This window comes from Hipposideros armiger, unplaced genomic scaffold (genome assembly GCF_001890085.2).
Source record: "Hipposideros armiger isolate ML-2016 unplaced genomic scaffold, ASM189008v1 scaffold_138, whole genome shotgun sequence".
Lineage (NCBI taxonomy): Eukaryota > Metazoa > Chordata > Mammalia > Chiroptera > Hipposideridae > Hipposideros > Hipposideros armiger.
In genome coordinates, this window is record NW_017731488.1 from 3,509,479 (window position 1) to 3,536,013 (window position 26,535).

The following is a 26,535-nucleotide window of genomic DNA, read 5'->3' on the forward strand; positions in this document are numbered from 1 at the left end:
GATTGGAAATTTTCTGTTGAGTGTTATCAACCAAAAGTGTTTCCTTGAAGGTCATAATGGGACTTGATTTCAGCTGGGTCCTGGGATGGGCTGCAGTGTCTGTAAATGTTTATACAAGAGTAGAAAAAGACAAATAAAAAGAATAGGCTACCCAGTGGGAAGAAGCACTCCCGGCGACCAGATTGTGGTTCCTATACACCGTTTTCCAATAAAAGGAACCAGGGCTTCTGGGAGAAATGGCTGATTGTAGAACTGGGGCAGGAAAAAGACAAGATGAGCCTGGAGCACCTTGGAGCACCAGACAGTAAGGAAGTGCTCAGGAAACAGAATGATGTGGGAACAGCAGAGGGACCCAGGAGCCAACCTGAAGGAACTCCCAAAGCTGAAACAATTTGAGCAACAAAATAAATAATATAGTCTTGGGTTCTAAGTCAAAGTATAAAATAAATGTACACGAGTCCATGCTGGCATAAAAAAATAAATAAATGAGTTGGGGGGTGAGGGGAAGAGAAAATCTTTCTTACAGAGGAATTCCAAGTAATGTATTTGGATGCTCCCTACTCCGGGAAGTGGGGCTTAGCTCCCCCTGAGGGTGGGCTGCACTTTGTGACTTGTTTCCAAAGAACAGGGTATAGAGAGAGGAAAAGAGAAACTTTACAGTGGAGAAGCCTGGAAATGCCACCTTAACCAAGCGATCAAGGTTAACATCACAGTGAGAAGTCATGTGGGTAGCATGTGCCCCATGAGAGGATGTGATGAGAAGGATACCTCATCTTGAGGGCAGTATCCTTCCCTCAAATCCATAACCCCAGACTGGTCATGAAAACATCAGAAAAGATACCAAATTGTAGGACAGTCTGCAAAATACCTGCCCAGTGCTCCTCAAGGCGGTCAAGGTCGTGAGAAGAACAAGGAAATGTTGGGAAAGTGTCACAAATAGGACACATGATGACTAAATGCAATATGGGATCCTGAATAGGATTATGGAACAGGAAAAGGACAACAGACAAAATCCAAGTAAAGCCTACAGTTTAGTTAATGGTAATTCAGCAATGTTGGTTTCTTAGTTTTGATAAATGTACCATGGTAATGCAAGATGATAGTATTGGGGAAATTTGAAACTAGCTGAGGGATATATGGAAAGTCTCTACTATTTTTGCAACTTTACTATAAATAAAAAGTTAAAACAACAACAAAAAAACACAGGCAAAATAAAGAGTGGGAATAAACCGCAAAATTTTAGTAGTATTTTATATAAATATAAATATATATATATATTATATATTTTTATATATTTGAGAGTGGGAAAAGAATGTTTGTCCTCTTTTTGTCAAATGTCTTTCATAGGGTTTATTTCTTTTATTTTAAACTTTCATTATTATTTCTGATTAGAAGTCTCCTATTACTTCGAGTGACAAAAAAAAGAAAGCATTTTGCACAATGCTTATATCATCTCATTTAATCCTCATAACCAGCTAAGATTCTTTACCCTATTTTACAGATAAGTAAAATCAAAGTGATTCACCTGAAGTTATATAACAAGAAGGTGAAGAGCTGGGATTCGAACTTCTGTGGATTTAACTGACTCCTGAGGGACAGAGAAACGGAACAGCCTTAACTCTCCTCGCGGGGTCAGGAGAAGAGGTTGGAGTCTCTCCTAAACAGATTTCTCTGTAGTCCAAGGAAGATTTTTCATTAGAATTGTCCAGAGGGTCTGAGCGTCCTGAAAAGGTAATGAGCTCCTCATCAGTAGAGGACTATGGAGTGTTCTGGAGAGGGATTCAGGCGATCTGATGCTGTATTTCCTCTTCAGACCCAAAGGTCAGGGCTGTGTCTCTCCTATAAGACCCAGAATTACACCAGGCAGGCCGCGTTTTCTCCTTGTGAGTGGGGGAACCGAGGGGTTAGGGTGGAGGGAGAGACTGGGGTTTCTCCTTCATCTTCATCATCGTCCCTCCTCCACCATGGGGTCCATCACTGACGATTGAGGACGTGGGGGTCTGCTTTCATTTACTCAGAGCGGCCCGGGGGGGTCAGGTTCCCGATCTAGACCTTCTAAATCATGCCATCAATTTGACAGATAGGTATTTTAACCCCATTCTAGAGATGCGGAAACTGAGGCTGGGAGAGGGAAGCGGATTACCCAAGAGCTCGGGGTTGGGTGCCCCTGCGAGCGGCTCCACCCAGCGGGGGGGGGCGGGGGGGAAAGGCGGGCTCCCGGCTGCTCAGTCCGCGTCCAGCGAGCCGCGGGGACCATGGAGCCCACGTCGTTGCAGGACTTTGTTTGTGCGCTGGACCCCGCCTCCCTCCCGCGTGTACTGAAGGTCTGCTCGGGGGTCTACTTCCAGGGTGAGTGAAGAGCCAAGACACCCCAACCCCCTGCCTCGCCGCTGCCAGGTTCTCCCTGGGTAAGGGGCAGAGGCGCCGCCAGGGAGTTAGAAACCCAGGAAGGTGCGCCTCGGATTCGAATCCCAACGCTGCCAAGCTATGTGATTTGGGGCCGCGCACAACCTCTCCAGGCCTCGGCTTTTGCTTCCGTAGAATGGGGTGGGGGTGTCGCTGATTGCTCCTCAGGGCAATAATGAGCTCAGACACCCAGATGGGTGGAATCGAGTCAAGTCGGGCTAGAGCCGCGGTGCTCATTGATTGAGGTCGGATTGTGCGGGTGCGCGTCATTAAAGCGCTCATGACATGTAGCTCTTGCTTGATTCTTAAGTGCCAGGTAGCCCTCCCCTCCTTGTGACCTCCCACTCCCTCCTGACGCCCATCTACACCGCCTTCCTTCAGTCCGGCCATCCCACCTTGGTCCTCTGCTTGGCGATGGGCAGTACTTGATCTGATCAGCTCTTCAATTCTCAGCTTCAACCGCCCCTCCTCCTGGAAGCCTTCCCGTCTCTCTGCTCCTTGCATGCCTGAACTTCTGCCCACTTATTTCACAGGGATGGGTACACAGCAGGGGCTCAGTCACTAGTGACTGCCTGAAAGAGCAAGAAGTAAGGAATTGTCAGGCCGTGGAAGGGAGAGGACGGCTGCTCAGCAGATGGGAAGCCAGGGCTGCTGAGGGCCAGGGAGGAGCTGTGGGCATTGGGGTGGAGGAGAGAGGGAATGGAAACATTGGGTGGTGCCCAGGGGGTTCCATCTTTAGAGAACAAACGAATTCATGGGTGCCCTAGCCATCCTGTCCCCTCTCCCTGCTCTGTCACAGCAGCTTCCAGTAAAGTGTTCTGAGGTCCCAGGTGGATCTTACACCAAGGGTAAGATACACGGAGGGCCACACAGTGTGTAGGACAGGCCACCACACAGTGGGTCTGGCCAGGTTCACTTGGGAAACGGATGGATCTCACTTCAAATTCTGATGCTACCTCTAGGGGCTCCCTTGCAGGCTCCTGTGTGCTGTTTGTTCTCCTCCCAACATCTCCTGCTCACTGTGTCATAATACATGAGCTTCCTCATTCTGCTTGAGAAGGGTGGTGGGAAATGACAGAAGTTGGGGAAAGAGAAGAACCTGACGGGGTGTGAGGTGGAGGTTGGGGTGAGTGTGGAGGACAGGTGGTGATACTGGACACTTGCATGGGTCAGGTAGCCTGCACACTTCCACTTGAAAGCCGTTAGGAGCTGCAGCTTTGGAGATAAACACCCTGGCCTCTTATTAGCTGTAATCTTGGGCCACCTGCTCAGCTTCCCGGAAGCTCAGTCAGTTTTATCATTTAGGAAAGGGAAACTGTCTTGAGGGAAGTCACGGATCAAATGCAATGATGCATATGCCATACTGACCACAATGCTTGGTAGCTGGCTTCTGTTCTCACCAGCTCGAGGGCCCACTCCCTGAGACTGTAGACAGAACTGTGTATTTTATGAGCCTGTGTGTGTTTTCCTGGGGGTAGGGGTGGGGTTTTCACCAGTTTCTCAGGGCTGTTGGGAAGGGCCCTGCGAGGGCTGCCCTGGGGTGGGGTGGGGGTGGTGTCAGGCGGCCTCAAGTCTCATCCACGGGCACTTTTCTGTCCATCTTCAGCAGGATGCAGAGCCTGTGCACTCTGTGTGAGACAGATCTCTATTGGGCACCTTCTGTGTTCCGGACACTATTTTAAGCACTTTAACGCTGCTGGGCTTGAAAGTGGGGGCCCAGAACCCTGCCCAAAGAGCCCACACTGTTGTCGAGCCTCCATTCTCTCCTGAACTTCCTTTAAAAACAATTCATCTGAAAAAGAAAGCACCAGGGTGGATGCTAGGCTCTGTGTGACCTTGGGTAGCTACTGACCTTTTCTGGGCCTGATTTTGTAATAAGGAAATGGGGAGTCACTCCATCCCACCTTTGCCCCTGTTTAGGCTGGGCCATCCTGGCTGCAGTGATGCTGAGATGGATCAGTCCTGCCCTGTGAGCTGTTTAGGAGGCATGGGGATGTGAAGAAGGCCAGAGCCACAGAAGGGTACATACAGCTCTAGAAGGCAAAGGTGGCATTTATGCTCCCTGAGGACAGCTGAGCCAGTGGTCATTAGGAAGGGAAAGACAGGGAAGGGCATTCCAGGTGGCAGGAACACGTGTGCAAAGGTGTGGCAGAGCCGGGCTTGTGGGGGAACAGGGCGCAGGCTGCCAAGTGCTTGGTGGCCCTTATTGAATGGGGAAACTGAGTCTATATCTCCGCAGGCTCTATCTACGAGATCTCTGGGAATGAGTGCTGCCTCTCCACAGGAGACCTGATCAAGGTCACCCAGGTTCATCTCAAGAAGGTGGTCTGCGAGAACCTGGGGACGGGCCAGACCATTGAGCTGGACCCCAACTTCCAGGGTAAGGTGGCACCTCTGTCTCCCCGAGTGCCTTAGCACCTTCCAGGCACACCTGCAGACACACTCTTGGGTTTGCCAACCCTAGTATACACTCCCACCCTTCTGGGTTGGCACATGTGGCTCTCATGTCCACTGTTACCCAGCCTGAAGGCCCAGGAGGTCCTCAGGGTGGTCTGACAATGCCCTGAGTCTGACATGGCTGCACCCTCTCCTGTCCATCTCTCTTATCACATCTTGGCTGGGACTTTTTTGTTCCAGATCTTTGTCCATGCGTCTGTCTCCATGTTTGCTTACACATTCACTTACTAAGCATTTACTGACACCCGCTGTATGGCAGGTCCTGTGCTGGGGGCTGAGGATGTGGGGCTCAGGAAGCTCCAGGGGCAGCTCTCTGGTGGAGAGCTCCCAGGATGGCAGTGAGAGGAAGCAACGAGAAGAAGGCACAAGTTTAGAGAGGGCTCCGGTGGGAGTAGCTGCCTCAGCGGTCTGTGCAGGCTTCCTAGAGGAGACGGCATCTGAGCTGAAAGAAGGATCCCTAGAGGGAGTAACCAGAGGGAGTAGCATGTGCACATTTGGGGCTCCAGAAACCCCATGGAGCTCTGTTATTGCAGGAGGCGTGTTGTGTGGTGGACCGTGGGCCAGATGCTGGAGCCAACAGCCTGGATGAGAAATGCTCTGCCAGCCACTAGCTGTGGCCTTGGCGAGTTCCTGTGGCCTCTATGGGTCTCAGCTTCCTCCTCCATGATTGGGGTGCTCAGACTTGATGTGAGGACGAAATGAGTAGCCATGCATGAAGCATGCAGAGCAGGCCTGGCACGGAGGTGCTCTTTGGGGGCTGGCTCTTATTATGATTCACTGTGATCCCCAGAACAGGATGGTGAGGGTGTGGTTCCAGGTGATGCGCAAGTGGTGGGAGGGGGGGAGGCCAGAGCCCCGGGGACTTGTGTGGGGTGTGGACACATTTCTGTCTTTATTCTTAAAGCATTGAGGAGCCAGGAAGGGTTTTAATATGAAAGTGATGTGTGGCTCAAGAGTGCGAGCTCTGAGCAACAGCGGTTCTAGTCCCAGCCCGAGTTGAACTGCCGCTGAGCTGCCAACAGGTGGCAAGATGGCTCAGCTAAAAAAAAAAACAAAAACAAAAACAAAAAAAAAGAAAGTGATGTGTGTTATTTTGTATTTTGAGGATTTTGTTTTTATTCTGAAATACTTTCAAATTTACATAAGCCTGGCTGGAACTACTGTACACCCTTATCCAGATTCACCAATTGTTAAATATTTTGTTATATTTGCTTTCTTTCCCTTCCCCACCTCTCTTCACACACACACATACACATATTATATATAAACATATGTTACTATATATATATATATAATATATATATATTTTTTCCCCTGAGCCATTTGAGAATAAATTGTAGACATGACGCCCCTTTGCATCTAAATATCACTCCTAATATTTAGTGTATGTCCTAAAAATAAAGACATTCACTCACAAAACTATAATTGAATGATCAAATTCAGGAAATTTCATATTGATATAATGATAGTGTCTAATCCACAGTCTGTATTCAGATTTCACCAACTGCCTTAACAGTGTCCTTTGTAGCAGCTTTTCCCCCCGATCCAGAATTCAATCCCAGATCACATGTTGCAGGCAGTTGTCCTATTTCTTTAGTCTCCTTCAGGCTGGAAGAGTTCCTCAGGCTTTTTTTGTCTTGACATTGATTGACGTTTTTGAAGAGTCCAGACCAGTGCTTTTGCAGAAAGCCCCTCGCTCCTGGTTTGTATGATATTTCCTGGATTGGATGAGCGTTGAGTGTATTGGATAGGAAAATCCCGGAAGTGAAGTTATGTCCAGATGTGGGTTATTTTAGGCCAGTTGGGTGGCGGAAGAATGGATGGGGGGAGGGGTACAGGGGAGGAGGGCAGTGGGGCAGCCAGAATTGGCAGACAGTTAAGGCAGGGTCAGAGGTCATTTGGCCAATAGTTCCTGGGTTCCTAATTTAGGAGAGAGGGCCAATGGTGCTGCCCCAGGATGGGGTGATAGGTGGTAGATGTGCAAGATTGGAGTAGTGGTGAGGTATCAGGAGGCAAAATTGGCAAAGGTAGAGGCAGGTGGGGTCAGGAGGTAGGAAAATGTGGCAGTTGTCAGTGTATCTGTTGGGGAACGCATCCCTGTTCTATTCTGTGTCTCTGGTGACAATCCATTCTGAGTCCGTGCTTGTATGTTAGAAGAAACTGTCTCCACCTCTGCCCCTCATTGTCCATTCACACATGGTCACTTATTGCCTCCCGTCCCTCAGTCCTGCAGCCTGGGTGTCCAGATGCTGGCCTGCCCTTGGCACCTGTCCTCAGGGTATTCCATCTGGGTTCTCTGCAGCCAGACTGGAGCCTGGTATATGCAGCCCTGGACCCAACAAAAGCCTGCCCTGCCCTGACACCGTCTGTTGTGCCCCACAGGCCTCTTCAGTCCCCTCACCGGCCACCGGAGCTATGGAACCCTGGAGGAGCTGGTCTCTGCTACAATCCACAGCTCCAAGCAGCTGCCCATTTGGTTCATGTCGACCCACAGAATTGACACAAAGGCCAGGGTGGTGCCACAGGAGCAGCCCCTCATGCTTGAGGCTGTGGAGATGTACCTCGGGACCTGCAGCGCTCGCTGTGTGCTGAACATGGGAACCGAGACGGTCAATCTGCACCTGCCCCTGTCCCAGAAGGGAACCTTCTGGGAATTGGAGACTGGTGCCCCTCAGACCCTGCTGCAGGCCCTGCGGGACCCAGCCTTGAGAGGACTCCTCCTTACTTGCCCCTCCCTCCCCTGGCACTCTGTTACCTTGAGGCCCCAGTATGAGATCCAAGCCATCATGCACAGTGAGTTGCCGGGCAGGTGGGTGGGGGTTGGCGGGGAAGGGAAAGAGGGGACCCTGGGGAGCTGCTCTGATGGAAGACCCTCCCCCAAACCATCTGGCGGATAGTGGATTCCAGGTGGTTTACACAGTATATACAAAGTAACAGAATAAAAATTCCCAAAGTGTGGAAGTTAGATGTAACTTCCACTAAGGAGATAGAAAGGGCCCGCCGAGTGGCTCGGTTGGTTACGAGCTCGCTCAAGAGCGCAAGCTCTGAGCAACAACGGTTCGATTCCCGGCCCGAGCTGCCACTGATCTGCCAACAGGTGGTAGGATGGCACAGTTAAAAAAACAAAACAAAAAAACCAAAAAAATGAACAAAAAAAGGAGATAGAAAAATGGGCTATGAAGAGTAAGGTCTCAGGTACTTTATAAAAGCAAAAGTTGGGTTGTGAGCTTGCTAGCAGCTAGGACAGAGACACAGTGTTATAACGTGAAACGTTGACCATTTGCTCAGGAGAAAAAACATTTTCCTGCCTCTGAGGAGAGCAGGATTGTTCCTGAAGATCCTTCTATTGGGAGATAGAGGGTACTGAGTTTCATAGATTATTTCTTAGGACAGGCTGGTGGCAGCACACAGAGCAGGGTTGGTGATGCAGAGGCAGAAGCTGGTCTGCCTGGCTAGTCGGAGGCTGAGCCTGAGTGGAGGAAGAAGGATGGTGCCCCAGGACCTCTTCCCTGGAGGCCAGATTTGAGGTTCAGCTCCCTGGAAGTTACCAAGAGAAGAGCCAAGTGGGGACTCTTTGCTCTGTTTTTTAAAAATCTTTTAAAACGATTTTATTATGAAAAAATGCAAACATATACAAAAGCAGGGAGCAGTATAACGAACCCCCATGACCCCACCACCCAACATCACAATTATCATCTCATGAGTTATCCTGGTTCACGTCTCCCCATCCCCACTCTCTCCTCTCCACCCCACCTGATTATTGCAAAGCAAACTCCAGGTATCACAGCATTTCTTTTGTAAATACTCTAGTATGTGTCTCTTTTTAAAGAAGTGTCTCTATTTTAAAATATGTGACTTTTTTTTAACAGACATAATATCATCATCATACCAAAAAGATTAACAATTAACTCCTATTACCACTACTTGGTAATAACCACCTGGTGCTTGCATTTCCTCGTCTCATGATTTTTTTCTACATTTTATTCACATCAGGCCCACAACGCTGCTATTGATTATTATGTCTTTTGAGTCCCCTTTAATCTATAGGTTCCCCTTCTCTCTTTTTCTTGTAATTTATCTGTTGAAGGGAATAGGCCATTTGTCCTGTAGGCTTCCTCACGTTTTGTATTTTGTTGCTAGCATCCTTGTGGAGGTGTTAACCTGCTCCTCTGTCCCTTGATTTTCCTGTTGGGATGGGCCCTGAGCCCACCCCCAGGTTCGAAGAGTCCATGGGGGGATTCACAGGACTCGGTGTATAGTCCTTCGGCGTGTAGTCATACTCACAGCCTTTGATGTATCACGACAAAACGACACAAGGCACAGTTCACCAAGGGAAAAAGTGCATGTGGAGAAGCCCAGAGGAAACCAGGTGCAGCTTCAAAGAGTCCCCTTCTGGTGGAGGCACACAGGGCACACTTCATTCCTCCAAAGCTGAATTGTGACAGCACGTGTGAGGTGTTGTCTGCCAGGGAAGCTCATGAGAGACTCAGTGCCCAAGGTTTTTATTGGGGGCTGCTTACGTAGGCACCCTCTGCCTAGCATGCACCCAAATTCCAGACTCCCGGGAGGAAAGCAGGCGTTCACACTGTTAGTACAGGTTAGGCACAGTTACCCACTCTGACCAGGGAATGGTGGGGCCCGGCCCCAAGTCCACATTCCCACATGCCGGCCAAGGTCCAACCTTGCAGGCAGACTTTTCTAGGGACAGCAGCATCAGGCCAGCTATGTTCGCTCTTTTCTGCACACCTGTAAACAGGCACTTAGCTCTAGAGGCTTGACCAGATGCAAGAGTCAGTTTCTCATTGTTGCATGAGGTGTGGGACAAGGATCCCCACTTGGCTCTGTGTCTGCCACCAATCTAACTTGAGCACCAGCCTTGCCACGTGGCATAGATCAAATAACACAATGATGGGCCAGTGTTTGTGGCGTGAGCGGCTGTTGACCACTTCCTAGATCCATGATTTTATTAGGAATCGCAATGGTGATATTTTAATCCTATCATTCCTTCTTCAGTTATTAGCTGGAGAACTACATAAAGGGAGAACTCCCCCATCTACTCTTTGCTTACAGTTTGTACAGGAAATATAGGACATTGTGTTTGCATATGCAGAGGTCCCTGGGCACCATTCTTCACCTCCGCTCAGGCTCAGCCTCTACCTGGCCAGACCTAGCCAGGGCCTGCCTCTGTATCACCAACCTTGCCACTAGCCTGCGCTGAGGACTGTCCTAATAACCTTTTTTTTACTAGTTTTTAAAATAATGAGTTGGCTTCCTAGAATCCTGCATGGGTGCTTATTTAAGTGTCTTAATTTTTTTTGTCAGTATAAAGTCACAGATGAAATGTTTTCAATATTCCAATCCACTGAAATTTTTATTCTTATTGATGCTCAAATTATCTCAGCTTTGGCCAGTGGGAGCCTTTTCAAGCTGGCTAAATCCTTTTGACATAAGTCATGGTCTTGGATAGGTTTTCTTGCTTTCTGGTATAAGATGTCCCAGGTTCATTTTGAACATTTTCTCCCCAGGAACGTGAAATTAGCTCTTTCCCAGGAAGCCTTGGACTTTCCTGGGAAATGGCCGTAAGAGACCACAATCTGGGGAGCCAGGGGTTTCAATGGCAGGTGGGGTTTGGCAGACTGTGTTGGATACTGAGGTATATCAGGAAATCCACAGTGTTTTGAAGAAGAAACCAAAACAGTATAACGAACCCCCATGTGCCCATTTCCCAGCTTCAACCAATTATCGGCTCTTCTGGCACAAAGCAAAAATCCCAACAGTGTGACTGGAGGGAAGTCATCACCGCCCCTCTGAGCCTCAGTGTTCTCATCTGCCAAATGGGCAACATTTGCTCCGTCTTCCATGTGTGCGGATCAGACAGCACAGCGGATGGGCCAGTTTTCCTCATCCTCTTACAGTCCCCTCTTGAGTTTACACCCAGGTACTAATCCAGAGAGGAAACAAGTTCCTCGAGGTTATTTAGTCAGTGCTTTTCTTGATTTCACTTTATTTCTTTATTTAAATCCAGAAACGACCTGGACAGGCAGCTTATACAACTACATGCAAAATTCAGTTAAAATGTAAAAGTGATTGAACTGATGGGATAGTCAATATTAAGAAATTACCAAATAATCAAGATTTTATTTTGATGTGGTAACGGCATTGTGGTTTTATATATATATATATATATATATATATATATTTTTTTTAACTTCTGTGGTTATATTTTTAAAAATCGAAACCATCCCTTCTTGTAGAGATACACACTGAGTAGCCACAGATGGCAGGATGTGATTGTTCTGATTCAAAATGATTCAGCAAAGGAGGAATAGATAGATGGGAGCAGAAATTAAAGATGGACCTTGAATTCAATGTTGAAGCTGGGTGATAGGTACATGGGAGTTCCTCTTATATGAATGTTTAAAACTTTCTGTAATAACTTTTTTAAAAAAAGAGGTTGAAGGCAAGAGTGGTTAAGGACTCTGGTACAGTAGGAAAATGCTGGTAGAAAAGAAAAGATGAGAACAGGGAAGGGGTCAGCTGGCCCAGATCTCCTTGCTGGGGGTGGAGAGAGCCCTGCTGGGGCCGTGTGTGTCCACAACCCTGAGCTGACCTCCCCCCTCCACAGTGCGCAGGGCCATGGTCAAGATCCCTTCTACCCTGGAAGTCGACGTGGAGGATGTCACCGCCTCCTCGCAACACATTGACTTCATCCAGCCGCTGCTGCTGAGTGAGGCCCTGGCCCGAGGGGGCCCCTTCCCCCTGACCACGGAGATCCTAGAAGTTCCAAACGGGCCCCCCATCTTCCTCAGTCCCTGGATGGGCTCCTTGCAGAAAGGCCAGAGGCTCTGCATCTATGGCCTAGCCTCGCCACCCTGGCGGGTAATGGTCTCAACCAAGGGCCGGAAGGTGCCCAGATACTTCATGGTCTCTGGGGCCTACCACGGCAAATTGCGGCGACGGCCAAGAGAGTTCCCCACGGCCTATGACCTCCTGGGTGCTCTCCAGCCAGGCCGGCCACTCCGGGTGGTGACCACAAAGGACTATGAGGTCGAGGAGACGGGGCTCCCCGGGTTCACTTCCCTGGCTGTAGGAGACAGGCTGGAGGTGTTGGGGCCTAGCCAGGCCCACGGGACTCAGGGTGGGGACATAGATATCTTGGTGTGTCATCGGCTGAGTGACCTGGCTGGGGAAGAAGAGGAGGAAGAATATGAGGAGGAGGCAGAACACCAAGAACAGATTATGCTGCCCCTCTACTATGCTGGCAGCTTCGTGGAGGAGATGAATGATGGCCGACGCTATAGCCTGGCAGATCTGACTGCCCAGTTCTCACTGCCCTGTGAGGTTAAGGTGGTAGCCAAGGACAGCAGCCACCCTGCTGACCCTCTGCCCTCCTTCTCGGGCCTGCGTCTGGAGGAGAAGATCATGGAACCCTTCTTGGTGGTCAGCCTGGATTCTGAGCCTGGGATGTGCTTTGAGATCCCTCCCCGGTGGCTTGACCTGACTGTTGTGGAGGCCGATGGGCAGCCAGACCAGCCAGCTGGGCCTCTCCCCATAGTCACAGTGGAGGAGCTGTCAGATACCTTCTATTATCACCTTCGGAAGTTACCGACCTTCAAGAACCAACCCCCACCACCCAGGCCCCCAAAACGTCGGGCCCTCAGCGAACCCAAGATACAGAGCAGCAAGGCGAGTAGCATCAAGGTACAAATACAACCAGTGGGCAGGGAGGGGTCGCCTGTTGGGATCGCTGAAGGGCCTGCCATGTCTTCTTTGTCCAGCATCATATTGCTCTTACAATTGTATAGAACTTGCAGTTTATAAATTTGCACTTTGCACCTATTCTTCTTCCTCCTCCTCCCTCTCCTCCTTCTCCCCCTCCCCTTTTTTTTAAATTGGGGAACAGTGTGTTTTTCCAGGACCCATCAGCTCCAAGTAATTGTTTCAATCTAGTTGTGGAGGGCGCAGCTCCTATTATTCTGCACCTATTATTCTTATTCCATCCTGACAATCCCGACATTGGTGTGATTATCCACATTTTACGGTTAAGAAAATGAGGACTCAGAGACCCTGAGACTCGCCCAAATTCAGTTAATAAATGGGAGGTCTGAACTGGAGCATAAGCATTCTGACTCCAAGTTCATTGTGCTTTACCTCTCTTTGCTAACCCATGATGTCACTCCTTAGTTCAAGCTTCATCATTTTTCACCTAAACTGTTTCTTTCAGCAGCCTCTTCAATCCCTCCCCATAGCTGTCAGAATGGCCTCTCAAATCCGTCTCTGGTCACTGATGGGTCTAGGCCCCATTTTCTAAAACCTTCAAGGGCTCCCCAGTGCCGGGGGAAGTAATGCAGACCCCTTAACATGGCATCTGGGGTCCTTGGAAGCTGACTTTGGTCACGCCTTCCCATGTTCCACCAGCCTCTCTGCAGTCCACACTCCTGAAGCCCCCCACTAGGGCAGGACTGCTGCCTCAGCACTTCCCACACACCAGTCCTTTAGCCAGGCTTGTTCTTCCTCCTTCCAGGTTCATGGGCAAGGCTCAGCTCAGACTTCCTCTTGGGCAGAGTCCTCCCTCTTGTGTATTCACACTGCATATTGCATGTAGCGTGGGGGGCCGGGGAGGGAAGGGCACGTAGTTTTCTGTTAGTTGTACTTGAGTCTCTCTGGCTCGAATAAGAGTTCTGTGGGGGCAGGGACCTCACTCACTCCAATGTGGGCAGAGAAAGTGCCAGCGAATACTGAACTGAACCAAACTGAATCACAATGAAGGGGAAAACCAGACGCAGGCGAAGTTGATGTCCCAGGATACTCACTCTGTGGCCTGTACTCCCCTGAGCTTGTTTTCTCCCCAGGGAGCCCTAGATGACATCACTAGCTCACATTCCTGTTTCATTAGCTGCTACGTGTTGGGTGCTTACTCTGTGGCAGGCACCTTATATGCATTGTCCCACCTGGCTCTCATGTAGTCCCCTCTGAGGTGGGCACTGATATCATCTCTTTATAACAGTTGAGAAAACAAAGAGATGCAGAGAGGAAAAGTAGTTTTACCTGAGATCACACAGCAAGTGGCGGGCTGGGGTTTAAATTGGGTCTGACCACATGGCTCGAGCACCTATCATGCTGTTCATGTTCCGTACTGTGTGGGTAGATAGTGGGAGTTAATGAGATGAATTCTGAGTGGTCTCAGCTACAGGAGGGGGGGGGGTTCATATCTGCAGAGGAGGGGCAGTCATTTTCTGGAGACAAAGAATGGACTGGGACATCTGAAATACAGGCCTTGCAACAGTGTTAGAAAGAATACGAAGAATTCAGAGACCTCAGTCCCAGCCTTGGCTCCTGATGGAAGTGACTTTGGGCCCAATTCCTGCTTGTTGTCCTTGAACCAGAAGCTCTTCCTCTAGGCATCAGTATTCTTGCTGTTGATCAGGGGAGATCTACTGTTTGCTCTCCAAAGCACGGTGTGGTGGAAAGAACACTGGCTTTAGAGGGGACAGACATAGCCCAGCTAGGGATCCCATGTGGGGTTTGACATGGCATACTCTCTTTGAGCCCATTTCCTCATGGGTAGATTGGGGACTGAGCCAGCTACTCAGAGGGTCACTTGAGGATTAAATGTACAGCTGTGCATATAGCATCTGGCACATTGCTATTCAATGCAAGTCCTCTTCCTGCTGGTGCTCCTCTCAGCTCTGGCACTGTTCTGAGGCTCTGTGACTGCTGTTTTCCCTTCGGCAACAGATGTGAAGGACACTGACCAAACCCCCATGTGGAGAAACTCAGAGACACCATCTCTAGCCCCCCAATCTCTCATCTCTCACCCTGACCATTTTCTGCCTAGCCAAAGAACATTTCATGTGCTTATAGCAAAAACCCCTTAAGTCCTGAGAAGCCCTACCCTGAAAAGGAAGTAGAGAAGGGAGCAGAGGAAGTGACATTTGAAGGAAATTACATTTCATGGATTCTGCTGCTCTACTTCTTGGAACCCTGCTGACTTCTGCTTTTTCTCCCACTTAGTCTTTTCAAGTCTCAGAGCTGCAGGAATCCCCTCTGTTGCCCAAACTCAAGATGAAAACCTTGCCAAAGGTCACCCAGGGCAAACCAGATGTATACAGCAAGGTTATCCCTAAGAAGGGCCCCAGGCCCACTCAGTCCCACACACAGGATCCAGGTGAGTCCCATCAGCCCATTCACCCTTGTCCTTGCCTCTCCCATTCCTCCTCCGTTCCTCTGCTGCTGGCCATACCCTCAGGAGGGCCCTCCCCAATGGGCAGGCCCTTCTGCAGCCCCAGCTGGATGACCAGGCCTATATGGGGTGGGCTTAGGCTTATGGGTCCCTACTGTCCCCCTCCCAGGAGCTCCAGAGCCCTGGCAAGGAAAATGAATTAATCTCCCAGCACACTACCCTTCCCAAAGCACACGGGGAATGTGTGCAGTATTCAGTCAGAACAAACTGTAGTTTCTGGGCTAGCAAGGACCTCAGAGCCCCCAGACCAACCCCTTCCTTCCCTGTCCAGATGAGAAGTGTGCCCTGAAGAGGGAAAGGAACCTGCCTAAGACCAAAGATCCTCACTGACTTGGACTCTTTTGCAGGTGATGATGAACACGACTATGAAGAAGTAGTTGAGAACTTACGGAAAACCCTCTAGATGCTGGAGGAACCGTGCTTCCTAACTGCTGTTTCTCAGGGAATCCTTTACGAGCCTTTGGAAGACCTTAGACAAGATCTCACAGAAATCAGACGGCGGACAGGGAATGGCTTTTTGAGGCTGATCTGAGGAAATGGGAAGAACACTGCACCAGCTACCCTCAGGTTCTAGGTTCCTGCCACTGAGGGCTGGCTTGTTTGGGCCCAACTTGCACTTGATGCCCTCAGACTCAGCTTTGGTATCCAGAAGAGCCAACCGGCTTCTGTTGAATCCTGCATCCCCAACACCAGCTGTCCCACTGGGCGGTAAGAAAGGAATAAAAGAAGCCACAAACCTTGGTGATGGCAGCAGTGCCTCCTGCCTTTCGGTAAAGGGGGACTCAATACTGACTGCACTGAGAGCCTTTACCTCCTCGTCCCCCTTCCTGCTCCACTCCTCCCCTCCCCTGCCAAGGTTCTAAGCTCTTGAGAGACCAGGACTGTTCCTCATCCCTGTAGCACCTAGCACATGACAGCTGTAGGTGACTACCCAAGATCATTTCACTCAAAAACTGTAAAATAAAAATGACACCTTAGCTTCTGGAAAAATGACAAGATATTGCTTAATTCTGCGTGCCAGACCCTTTACAAACCGATTTAAATCCTCAACTTTCTGAGGTAGATAAGAGGCTGGTTTTAAAGATCAGGAAACAAGCTTGAGAAGTCAAGTGTTTCAGGAAGCAGACTAGACATGAACCTGGGTTAGGATCCCAGCTCACCACCTATCAGCTATGACTGAGCAAGTTATTTTAACTTAAGACTCAGTTTCTTCACATGTAAAATGAAATGAAGTTATCTACCTCACAGGATTGTTTTAAGAATCAAATGAGATAACCTTTGTAAAGCATTTAACACAGTGCCTGGCACATAATAAACACTCGATAAACATGTATCATTATTGACCAAGGCCAAACCTATACTCTTTCCACACGCCCACAGTGTCTCCCAGTCATGGAATTCATGTTTTAACTCAGCTTCCAAGGTCATCCTAGGCTTGTTCAGTGAGGTAAGACCACAGACCTAATTTCCTCAAGTGGTGGGACTGTGGTTTCCTGGGTTGATGCAGTATTGGATTAAGCACCATGGTCAGTAGACAAAAAGATGAGTCTCCAGTGGAGGTTAGAGCTGAAAGAGGACGACACTTCCAACTCCTGGATTCTAGGCACCACACCTGAGTTTGTCATCCTTTTGCCTGCTAACATCCCTCTGAGCTGTGGGGACCCAGGGCACTTCCCAGGGCTCCTGGCCTCCATCCCCCTGCATGGAGTCCTCCAGGAGACTGCTGAGCGGCTACCACAGGCTGTGGGGCCAGCCCTCTGTATCTAGCACCCCATTCTCAGCTTCCCACCAGGTCCCATGCCCTCCTCCAGAAAGACAATGCAAACTGCACAGGAGGCCCCTGAGGAAGACAGTACCCTGGGACAAGCAATAAGCATGAGAAACAAAAGCCCCTCCTTGACATAGAACCCCTAGGGGCCAGGCCCACATGCAAAATGCCAAGAGCTTGAGCAAGATCACAAAAGGCAGGGAGAGGAGAGGCCTGTCAGTTCCTACAAAAGGGGCCAAAGGCTGCAATGAGGAGAAAGGGAAGCAACTTCACAACAGGGAAAGCTGGACTTAAAAGGAAAATATGTTTGAAAATCACAACTGTGCATATTTGATCAGAGTAACGAGGGTTGGCAGAGAACCAGGGAAGGCAGACACCGCCCTCAGGGTGCTTGTCTTACCTCTGGAATCAGCCACTGGGCGTCGGGAGGGTGTTCTAATGGGGCCAGGGATTCCCCCAGCAGTGGTCTCCAAAAGTGAGCAGACACGCCTGGGAGCACACAAGGTATTTGTACATCCCTTCGTATTTATTTTTATTTTATTTTTTTAGCTGAGCCATCCCGCCACCTGTTGGCAGCTCACGGCTGCTCAGCTCGGGCTGACTCGAACCGCTGTTGCTCAGAGCTCAAACTCTTGAGCGAGCTCTTAACCAACTGAGCCACTCAGCCGGCCCCATCCCTTCGTATTTATTTTTAATATCCTTTTTCATTCCTGTTTTTGTATGTTTTATAATGTATGATATACTAATATAGTAATAGATGTAAATAACTGCTAAATAAGTGAATATAAACTAGGGGTATATGCTCAAAAATATTAATGAGTTTTGAATTTCCCTCAACTGCATTTTTAAAAACCAATCTATTAATTCACATCAGATATTAATTCTCATTGGCCTTCTGTTAATTAAACCCAATAAAGTACTACTACTTCCCACCTGTGTACCTGGAAATTCTCCAGAAAGCAGGCTGGACTCACTGCTTGGCTGTGACACTGGGGAGTTTCTAAGAATTTGGGTCACACTGCTGTTCCTGCTGTCTTGACAATGTGTACTTGCCAGCAGAACACTGTATACCTGACCTTCCAGGGGACTATAAACTCCCAAGTGCAAATGCCTCCTGCTGTAGCAGGAGAGAAGCTTTGCAAGGGCTGGAGTTTCATTCTGCTGAGGAATGGCCTGTGTTCATCCCCAGCTCGGTAGTGCTCAGAAACCACACCACGCCTGTGAGACCATGTAAATGCCAAGAGGGCAGAGAACTGAGTGCTGCTGAGCAGCTACTCTGCTATGGGAATGCAGAACCAGCAAGTCCTGTGACGCCAAGCTCATATTTTGCTTTATATTCCTAGTGCCCGGCCAATGGGCTGACACAGCAGGTATTCAATAAATACTTGTTGAATTAATAAGTCATTTTTAATTGCTGAATCCTCAAATTCAAAATCAAAGGAAAAAAAGACTTCCACCCAGAACCACTGCTATTGCTTTGCCCATTTGAGGCCATTAGCATGCTAACTAGAAAGAGGAGTCCACCACCCATAAAAGTCTATCATGCATTCCAAATTCAAATGTACCTGACTTTTTAATCTATTTTTGGCCCACTGTCCTTTATTTTAGGAACCAATCAAGAATGGACATGCTTGCGAATAAACATACTGACTGACTTTTAAACATCTGCATAGCTACCAAGATGGGAACTTACCTTGCACATACAGAAAATAACTGCCACATCGCTGTTCACTGTTAGAAAGTAGGTGGGTGGAGCCTTCTCTACACAGCTGCTAGGTCTCATTTAGGAACAGCTAAAGCAATTATAGAATTTTTATTTGCATGTTACACCGCATTAACTTACCTCAGAATTAGTTTTCATTCAAAAAGCAGCTTATCTTTTGGAGTTGTCAAAAACATCTTTGAACTAGTCTCCCCTCACACAAGAAATGAGCTTAGTTGGCCAAAAGAGACTCTGGCCTCTAGAGTCTCATCTTGAGGTCAGATGGTAGGTGTTTAATTCAGTTATGTGATTATATAGTGCTACAGAATCAAGATTAAGGTCCACTTTATAACCCTTATTAATGGCAATGCTTTACAAACTTTATTTCAGTTTTCTAACAAACCCGTAAGGAAATAACATTGTTTTCTTTTCATAAATGAAGAAATAGGAAATGGAGGCTTTCAGGGCTGATGAGTCTATTTAGGATCCTAACTAAAAAGCAGGAGAGCCAAGATTTCAAATCCAACTCAAGTTATGCTACACTGTCTGATGATAAAACTTAAAAAGAAAAATAACATTTTCACAAGTTGCTGCAATAATAGAACTATTTTATTAAACATATGGATGTACTTATTTTATACAAAACACAGTAACATTTCTTCCTCATCTCTGCCCAAGGCCACCACTCTAAAACCTCATGTTTATAAAAACACTTCTGGCAGCAGTATGACATGGTGAAGGAAAGTGCAATTCTGAAAGTAATACCACATAACCAAAATGGGGAACAAAAACAGGCAGAGGTTAGCGAGTTTCTTGGCTAGCTCTCTACTCACAGGCCCTAGTCTTACTTATCTTAACAGAAACATTTTAGGAATAGAGACTCTGAGTATTATTAAGTAATGCCACCCAATTCTCTTGGTAGTGTCCCGTTCCATTTCTATCTATCCTGATAACCAGCAATTTGTAACTTCTTTAAGAAATCCACTCTGGCTTATACCTGTCAGTTGCCTTGATCCCTTTGAGTTTCAAAAAAACAGAAGAGCAGTAAGTTTCAAAAGGATGTCAACTGAGACCTTTTATAGATGAAACCTACTTTCTAGAAGTGAATTGGCCAAATATATGCAGAGCTGGAGACAATAGATTGTGAAAATAGGCCCAGCTGGAAAATATGTTGGGTACCCAATTAGATCCAGTTATTCTGCGTCTGTGGATTTAAAATGATCATCATCAACAGTGGAATAGATATGTCCCTCGTTGCTTAGAAAATCCACAGCTTGCCTAGAAAGAAAGGGGGAAAAAAAAAAAGGCTCATTTTCAAACCAATGCAGAAGAAAGGGAATTGCCTTTTGGGTATGGCCAAATATGTAAACTTTACTCATCTCCCCACTTTCTATCTTGGCTAAGAATGCACAGCCTTTTGCTCACAGAAAACTCTTGCAGGGAGAAATGCCAGTATAATTGCAAAACTGAGGTAATCCATGGAGACAATGTCTATTAGGGTTGCCTTGGACCCACTCCCAAATTGTGTAAAGGCAAGGAAATAGGGCCTCACTTCAACACCAGTCTAAGCAAATCAAAACAAGATCTAAAGCTGTAATCTTGCTGGCACTAAAATCTCCTAGTATATCTCCTAGTATAAAGAACTGTTTTTTAAAAGTTGCCCCTCCCTTCCCACCCACTGACCCTCTAGCTTCCCCTCTGCAAAGTAAAGTTGCAGGAAGGAAAGGAAAGGTCTTTCCAGAAATGGGAAGAGACCTTCAAACCCTTCAAGGCCCTCAGGGTCAGTGTCAGTAACATATTTAATGACAATCACAGTAACATGCAGTAGAGCACCTACTACATGACAGCCATTCTGTACCTCATCATCACAGTAACTCTGAGATAGAAACTATTATCCTCATTTTATAGACCAGGAAATGGAATCAGACCTGAGCATTTTTCTATCTAGGCCTAGAATATCAATTGATTTATAGCAACAAATAACTACACAAGCACCATTAACACTGTTTGATTAGCTCATTGGAATCAGAAAGCTGCTTGTCTAACATTATCAGGACAAGGATGTTGGAAGGACTGTCTAGTGGCTGCAGGTCCAGACAGCCTCATACACATATCACCAGTGGGGACAGTAATGTAAATGGGACTGCACACCTGAGGACGAGCTAAGATCTCGCTCCTCCAGTTTAAATCCACAAGAAGTGCCAGGTCAGTTTTTGCTGAAAATTTTATCTCCCACACATAGTGGGACTCAGTGTTTGTTGAATGAACAAACGAATGAGTGATGTGACAGGCAGCACCATCTCTGTACTTCTTTTTTCTATTCTTCCCTGACTGAACAACTTCCCTTCTGTCAATAAGGCTGTAGTCAACAGAAAGTTTTTGTTTGTTTTTTATTTTATTATTTATTTATTTATTTTTTAAGCTGAGCCATCCTGCCACCTGTTGGCAGCTCAGCTCAGGCCGTGAATGGAATCGGTGACCCTGTTGCTCAGAGCTCGCACTCTTGAGAGAGGTTTTTGTTTGTTTTTTAAAACTCACTTCTCATTCCCAGGAAACCCTGATGAGGTGAAATGAGTATAATTCTGGAGTCCTAGCTCATGCATGGAAACCAAATACTCACTTGATTGAGGCTAGAGGCATGTGCTGGAGCTGGTTCTTCAGTTCATGAAAGTTCAATCCTTCAGGTCTTGGGCAAGCCTTAATCAAATTCAGCACCTGAAGATTTGAATCAGAAAGATTTTAGCAACTAGTTTGACTCAGCTCCCCATGTAAACCTAAGTCTGCAGCCTTAGAATCATTAAGGAAGTAACAAAGTTTAGGATTGTCTGTTTTGCATTTCTGGAGCCACGTGGGTAGAGTTTACCTGGTTTTGGGCCACAGTGAGGCCATTTGCCGGCATGAGGCTATTCATAACAAACTGCCCTGCTTCACCCATTCCTTGATTGCTGGCAGGTGCTCTCCCTGCTGGGGGCTGAATTAAAAAAATAAGTTTACAGCATGAAAAAAATCATCAATTAAAAAAAAATCATCAATTTAAACAAAGCCCTCGCTATTTTTTTTAAGAGCTTGTTAATAAATAAGCAGCTTACAAAAACAATTTAAGCAGAGTTTTCCCAATTACAAATACGTATTTATATTGGAAGGGAGAGCTATTATCTAATATTTCAAAGGAAGGTAGTTTAATCCTCTAAAGCACACATCATATCAAACAGAGAGAAAGGTACCTTTTGGCTCCTTCTTTTCTTTCTGATGTGAGGGGAACCAGAGAAAAACTAGCACTGAGAAGAAAATTACCTGAAGATTTGCTATAATGGTATCCTTGGTGTTCAATCATTCAAAGCATTTATTGTCAACTAGGCATACAGTGTTACAGGAAGAGAAAAGGAGACATAGTTCCCATCACCCTCCCTTCTTTTTTACCACCAAAGTTTTAAAAAAAGAACAGACTATAATCACTGTTTTCATTTCCCTTCTCCTTAGTCACTCAACTCCCCATTCTTTGGATTCTCCCCAATACATCTCTGAATCTATTCTCACCAAAGTCACCAATGACTTTTCAACCAACTACCTAACAGTATCTTTCAGTCCTCAAAACGCTTGACCTCTCAGAAGCAGACACTGCTGACCACACTCCTCTTGTAACACTCCCTAGGCTTCTGGATATTCATTGTTCTGGTTCTCCACTTACCTCTCAAACCACATCTTCTCAATATCTCTTATCAGCCTCTTCTTCTACCTGTCTCCCAAAAGGCTGATAATTCCCCAGGATTTCACTCCAAACCTCCTCCCAGGCCACAAATCCTCGTTCCCAGCCATCTGCTAGATACCTCTACCTAGGCATCTCACACATTTCAGAATGAAATTCATTACCATCCTCCCCAAACCTGCTGCCCTGCTATATTCCATCTCAATGACTAAGCCCAAACCTAATCGTGCAGATCTAAGTCATCTGTGACTCTCCATTTGTTCACCTTCCACAATCTGTCACCACAGCCTTTTAATACAATCTTCAGTGTTGCTCAAGCCTCTTCATTCCTGGTCTCCTGGTAACTCAGAGGCTAGTCTCCCCTACTCCAATCAACCCTCATTGTTACCAAGTAATAACTTCTGGTCATGTCACTCCTCTGTCTAAAAGCCTCCAGGTGGCTCCCCTGCCTGTGAAAATAATATGAAACTCCTAGACATTCAAGACCTACCACAACTAGATGTCAGAATCTGTGTTTTACTCTAGACCAATCCTTTTCAACACACTTTACCCACCTGCTGCACCTGAACTTCTTGCCAGCCACAAACATGCCTCTGATCCGAACATGTTGTTTTTATTTCAGCACTTATAACTATCTAAAATTACATATTTATTTTCCATTTCTCTCAAGAATTAAAGTTCAAGGGCAGACACTTTATCCATCTCATTAACTGCTGCATTCCAAGGGCCTAGAATAATGACTGGCACCCACTAGGCTCAATAAATTATTATTATTTTATCTATTTTTTTATTACAATGTTAGTTTATGGTAATGCATGGAGATAATTTCAGGAAGAAATGTTTCCAGCTTAAAGAATTCAGACCCTTGCCCAATTTAATAGATTTACATAATATTAAAATATACATTACATACAGGTGCTCCTTTTGAGCAAGGGATAATACTAGAAAGCTCATGAATTTAATGACCCAAAAGTGGCTGTCCTAGAAAAAGGTTGCCATGTTCCTTTCTCGGCTCTATGTTGGTACGATGGCCTGTTGATACTCGGCATAAGTTGAGCATGTTTTTACACCAAAAGCTGAAGCTTTGGTTTTCAGAGTCCAAGCTGATGGTGGCTACTGGTCCTTGGGACTTCAAAACTCTGCCCCTGTGGTAGCATAGCTGACCATTCTCTGGGAAACTAGCCTCTTTTCTCAGGGTGAGCTGCTACTGCCACTGCCACCCCCACCAGCTTTGAAACTGCACTGATCATCCTTCAGCACTCAAAACCTCTCGCCAGGCCAGTGCTCCCCACTCCAAAACTCAGCTGTTGAAGGGTTGCCAGTCCCTCGCTAACTTGCAACCTTAGGGTGGGATGCTGCCCCCAATTTCGATACTCTGCAGTGGGTCTGCCACCCCATTTTCTCGGATTTGCTCATTCCAAACGGCGAGCCCAGAGAAAAGGGTCCCGGCCTTTGGGGATCTCCAGAGGGCGGCGGGCCTCCATAACAGCTATAGTGAAAAGGAATAAATTGTTTTTTAAATGAAAGAATGAATTTATCTCTGTATCCCCAGTGCTTAGCAAAGTGCTTGGCACAGAGTAGGATGCCATAGCATCCTTAATGGCTCATCAGTTGTCTAGTCTCTCCTACTATAACCAATCCTTTACCTTGCTACCAGAATCATCTAAGGACATTCTAATACTAGAACCAACAAACTTTTGTGTGGTCCTAGATGAACTCGCCCAGTTGAATTCACACAACACAAAATAATGGACAAATTTCAATATGAAGCAAGAAATATCACTTCAGGGACAAAATAATGGTGCATAAATTTTAACTATTTAGCCAATAGGCTGGAAGGAAAGCAGCAAAATCCTGTCCTAGCTGGGGTTTTCTTTAAATATGGACTGATAATCCTGGTTATCCTGAGTTAAGAGCTCAGCCTATAATTACTTGTCTACACTAGAAGGTTGTCTTAGGCCCCAACCATCCAAGTCAGTGGGGTCACAAGAACACGTAATTCTGAGAGGAACATGAGTGCTTCATCTGGAACGAAGTAATGTGGAAAGACACCTCATGGAGAAAATGTTTTAAGGACCAAGTGATACAGTGATACCTTTATTCTGGCTCAACTTTCAAAAGGTCAAGTAAATCAAAGCCAGAGTACAGAAGCTATCTATGCTCTTCTAGGGCAGAGAAACCTATGAAAGTGAAGCTGCTCACCAGGCTGTTAGCTTTGCTCAGTATCATGTGTGCATTCACTACTTCCAGAATATGTGCAGTGAACTCATTCATATCCTCCAGGGGCATGATCTTAAAGGCCACCAGGCTTTTTTTGTTCTATTGAAGTAAAGAGAGAAATGTGAATAAAAGATGAGCACATTCAAGTCAATTTCAGGTCAAAACATTATGGCTCTTTTCTTGGTTATAATATTTTGCTAATACAGGAAAAATCTGTTCTATATTTAAATTTTTTAACTCAAGGTTACTCCAAATATAGTCAATAAAATATAACCAAAAAACCCCAAACTAGCTCAGAGATGTTCAATGACTTGCCTAAGGTTACACAACCAAGCAGAGTCTAGTATCCTAACTCTAAATCCAGTGCTCGCCCATCTACACCTAATGGATGCCACAGACGACAGTTGTAGGTGGAAATCTTGATATTTTTCTACCATTCTGTTAGTTTTATATTAAGGTAAAAACCCATTATTTCCTTTTGGAGGCTAATGAAATAACTTCAACATAACTCGCATTAAACATGGAAACTTAAGTTTAAGTATCCTAAACTCAGGCATAAATTGAGAAATTGCTTCACACAAATACATTTGTCATTTTTTAAAATTTTACCTGAAAAGATCTCAGATGGCCAGCCACTTTCACATATGTTTCTGGAGGAACCACAGTGTTTTCACCACTGGCATCCTAACAGATAAAACACAAATATATTACTGAGGTTTTAGTGATGTTGGTGAAACCTCTTTAAAATTTTTAAATTATGTACAAAAAGGGAAAACTATAAAGTGAGAGAGCTAAAGGATCCTAATATGGCATTAGCTAGTTTGCTCTACTTTTAGAATTTACTGTTTTATAAAATCAGGAATTAGAATAAAAATATCTCTAAAGGTAATTTCCAGTTCCAAAGTTCTATTTTATGCACATCATAAGAAAGCAAACAATTACAACAATCTCAGTCAATGCACACAACTTTTTGCTGGACATACTTATCAACATTGCAGTTGTACTTTCAGGAAATAAAAGAAATAATTAAGAACATGCATTAAGATTTAGCTTTAAAAGTGTTCATCATAGCACAGAATACAATACTAAAAAATATAAACCAACCTAAATATCCAATAATATGCACTCATTCATACAATGTAGAATTGTATTTATTGTCTGGGAAGACAAGTTGTGACATGAGGAAAAAAGCAGATTTCCCATGTGGGTAAAAATACACACCAAAATGTTAATGGTTAACTGGGATAATTAAAGTGATTTTAGTATTTTTTTTCAAGTTTTTTTGAGTATATACACATTATTTATAAGAAAAAATATATAAGCTGAGTCTTAAAGTATTTTCTGATTATAAAATACACGACTATAAAAGAACTAGAAAATATATATATTTAAAAATAAAAAACACTCCAATTCCCATCACCTGGAGAGCAACTATTGTTTTTGCATTGTGCTCCACTTACCTATTATTTTACATAGCTGAATCTATACCAGATAAAACATTCAAATTAACATTAAATATGGTAAAAAAATTTTATCTCACTAAGACCAAAGAAATACAAGTAAAAAAATGAGAAAATTCTCATTAATAAGGCTGTATTTTTAAACTATCAAAAATGTTAAGATTCATAAAACCCACTGTTAGAAAGGGTGTGGAGAGCTAACTGGGCACTTTCATGCACTAATGAAGTATATAAATTGGTACTTTTATGAAAGGCAAAAAAAAGTAATGTAAATATAAGATTAAAAAAAAAGTAAAAATACATAAAATGTATTATTTCTTTAATAGCAAATAATTGGAAACAAGCTAAATGTTCCCCAACTAGGTCTACTGTAAAGTAAGACATGATGTACCCTTATGATGGAATAGGTGGTCGCTAAAAATGATGTATTTATTTATTTATTTACTTTTTCTTTTTTTTTAAAGATCTTTTTATTGGGGAATTGGAGGAAGGGGAACAGACAAGTTGCTGTCCTTTTGTTCTTCAGTCTAGTTGTGGAGGACGTTGCTTCACTGGCCCAAGTTGGCACCATCA

At 45.7% G+C, this 26,535-nt stretch overlaps 2 protein-coding genes across 5 annotated transcripts in view; one reads left to right on the top strand and one right to left on the bottom strand.

The window, feature by feature from the left end:
* The first annotated feature begins 2,211 nt into the window (after positions 1–2,211).
* Positions 2,212–17,431, top strand: THEMIS2 (thymocyte selection associated family member 2). Of its 2 annotated transcripts, none has more exons than XM_019650071.1 (6): positions 2,212–2,349; positions 4,646–4,786; positions 7,246–7,656; positions 11,489–12,564; positions 14,878–15,031; positions 15,454–17,431. In XM_019650071.1, the coding sequence occupies exons 1-6, from the start codon at positions 2,256–2,258 to the stop codon at positions 15,507–15,509; spliced, it is 1,932 nt and encodes a 643-aa protein (XP_019505616.1). In that variant the 5' UTR covers positions 2,212–2,255; the 3' UTR covers positions 15,510–17,431. The 2 variants fall into 2 exon arrangements, with proteins under 2 accessions (XP_019505616.1, XP_019505617.1); XM_019650072.1 differs by having other exon boundaries at positions 11,489–12,549.
* Positions 17,432–19,167: 1,736 nt separating this feature from the next.
* Positions 19,168–26,535, bottom strand: part of RPA2 (replication protein A2) — a 15,293-nt gene continuing 7,925 nt past the window's right edge. For 2 of the 3 annotated variants that reach the window (XM_019650066.1, XM_019650067.1), the window contains exons 5-9: positions 25,112–25,186; positions 24,485–24,601; positions 21,440–21,547; positions 21,197–21,291; positions 19,168–19,854 (exon numbers count right to left, since the gene is read on the bottom strand). In XM_019650066.1, coding sequence (XP_019505611.1) covers positions 19,770–19,854; positions 21,197–21,291; positions 21,440–21,547; positions 24,485–24,601; positions 25,112–25,186 — 480 coding nt within the window. In that variant the 3' untranslated portion in view covers positions 19,168–19,769. The remainder of the gene's footprint in view (positions 19,855–21,196; positions 21,292–21,439; positions 21,548–24,484; positions 24,602–25,111; positions 25,187–26,535) is intronic. The other variant, XM_019650068.1, reaches the window with a different exon arrangement.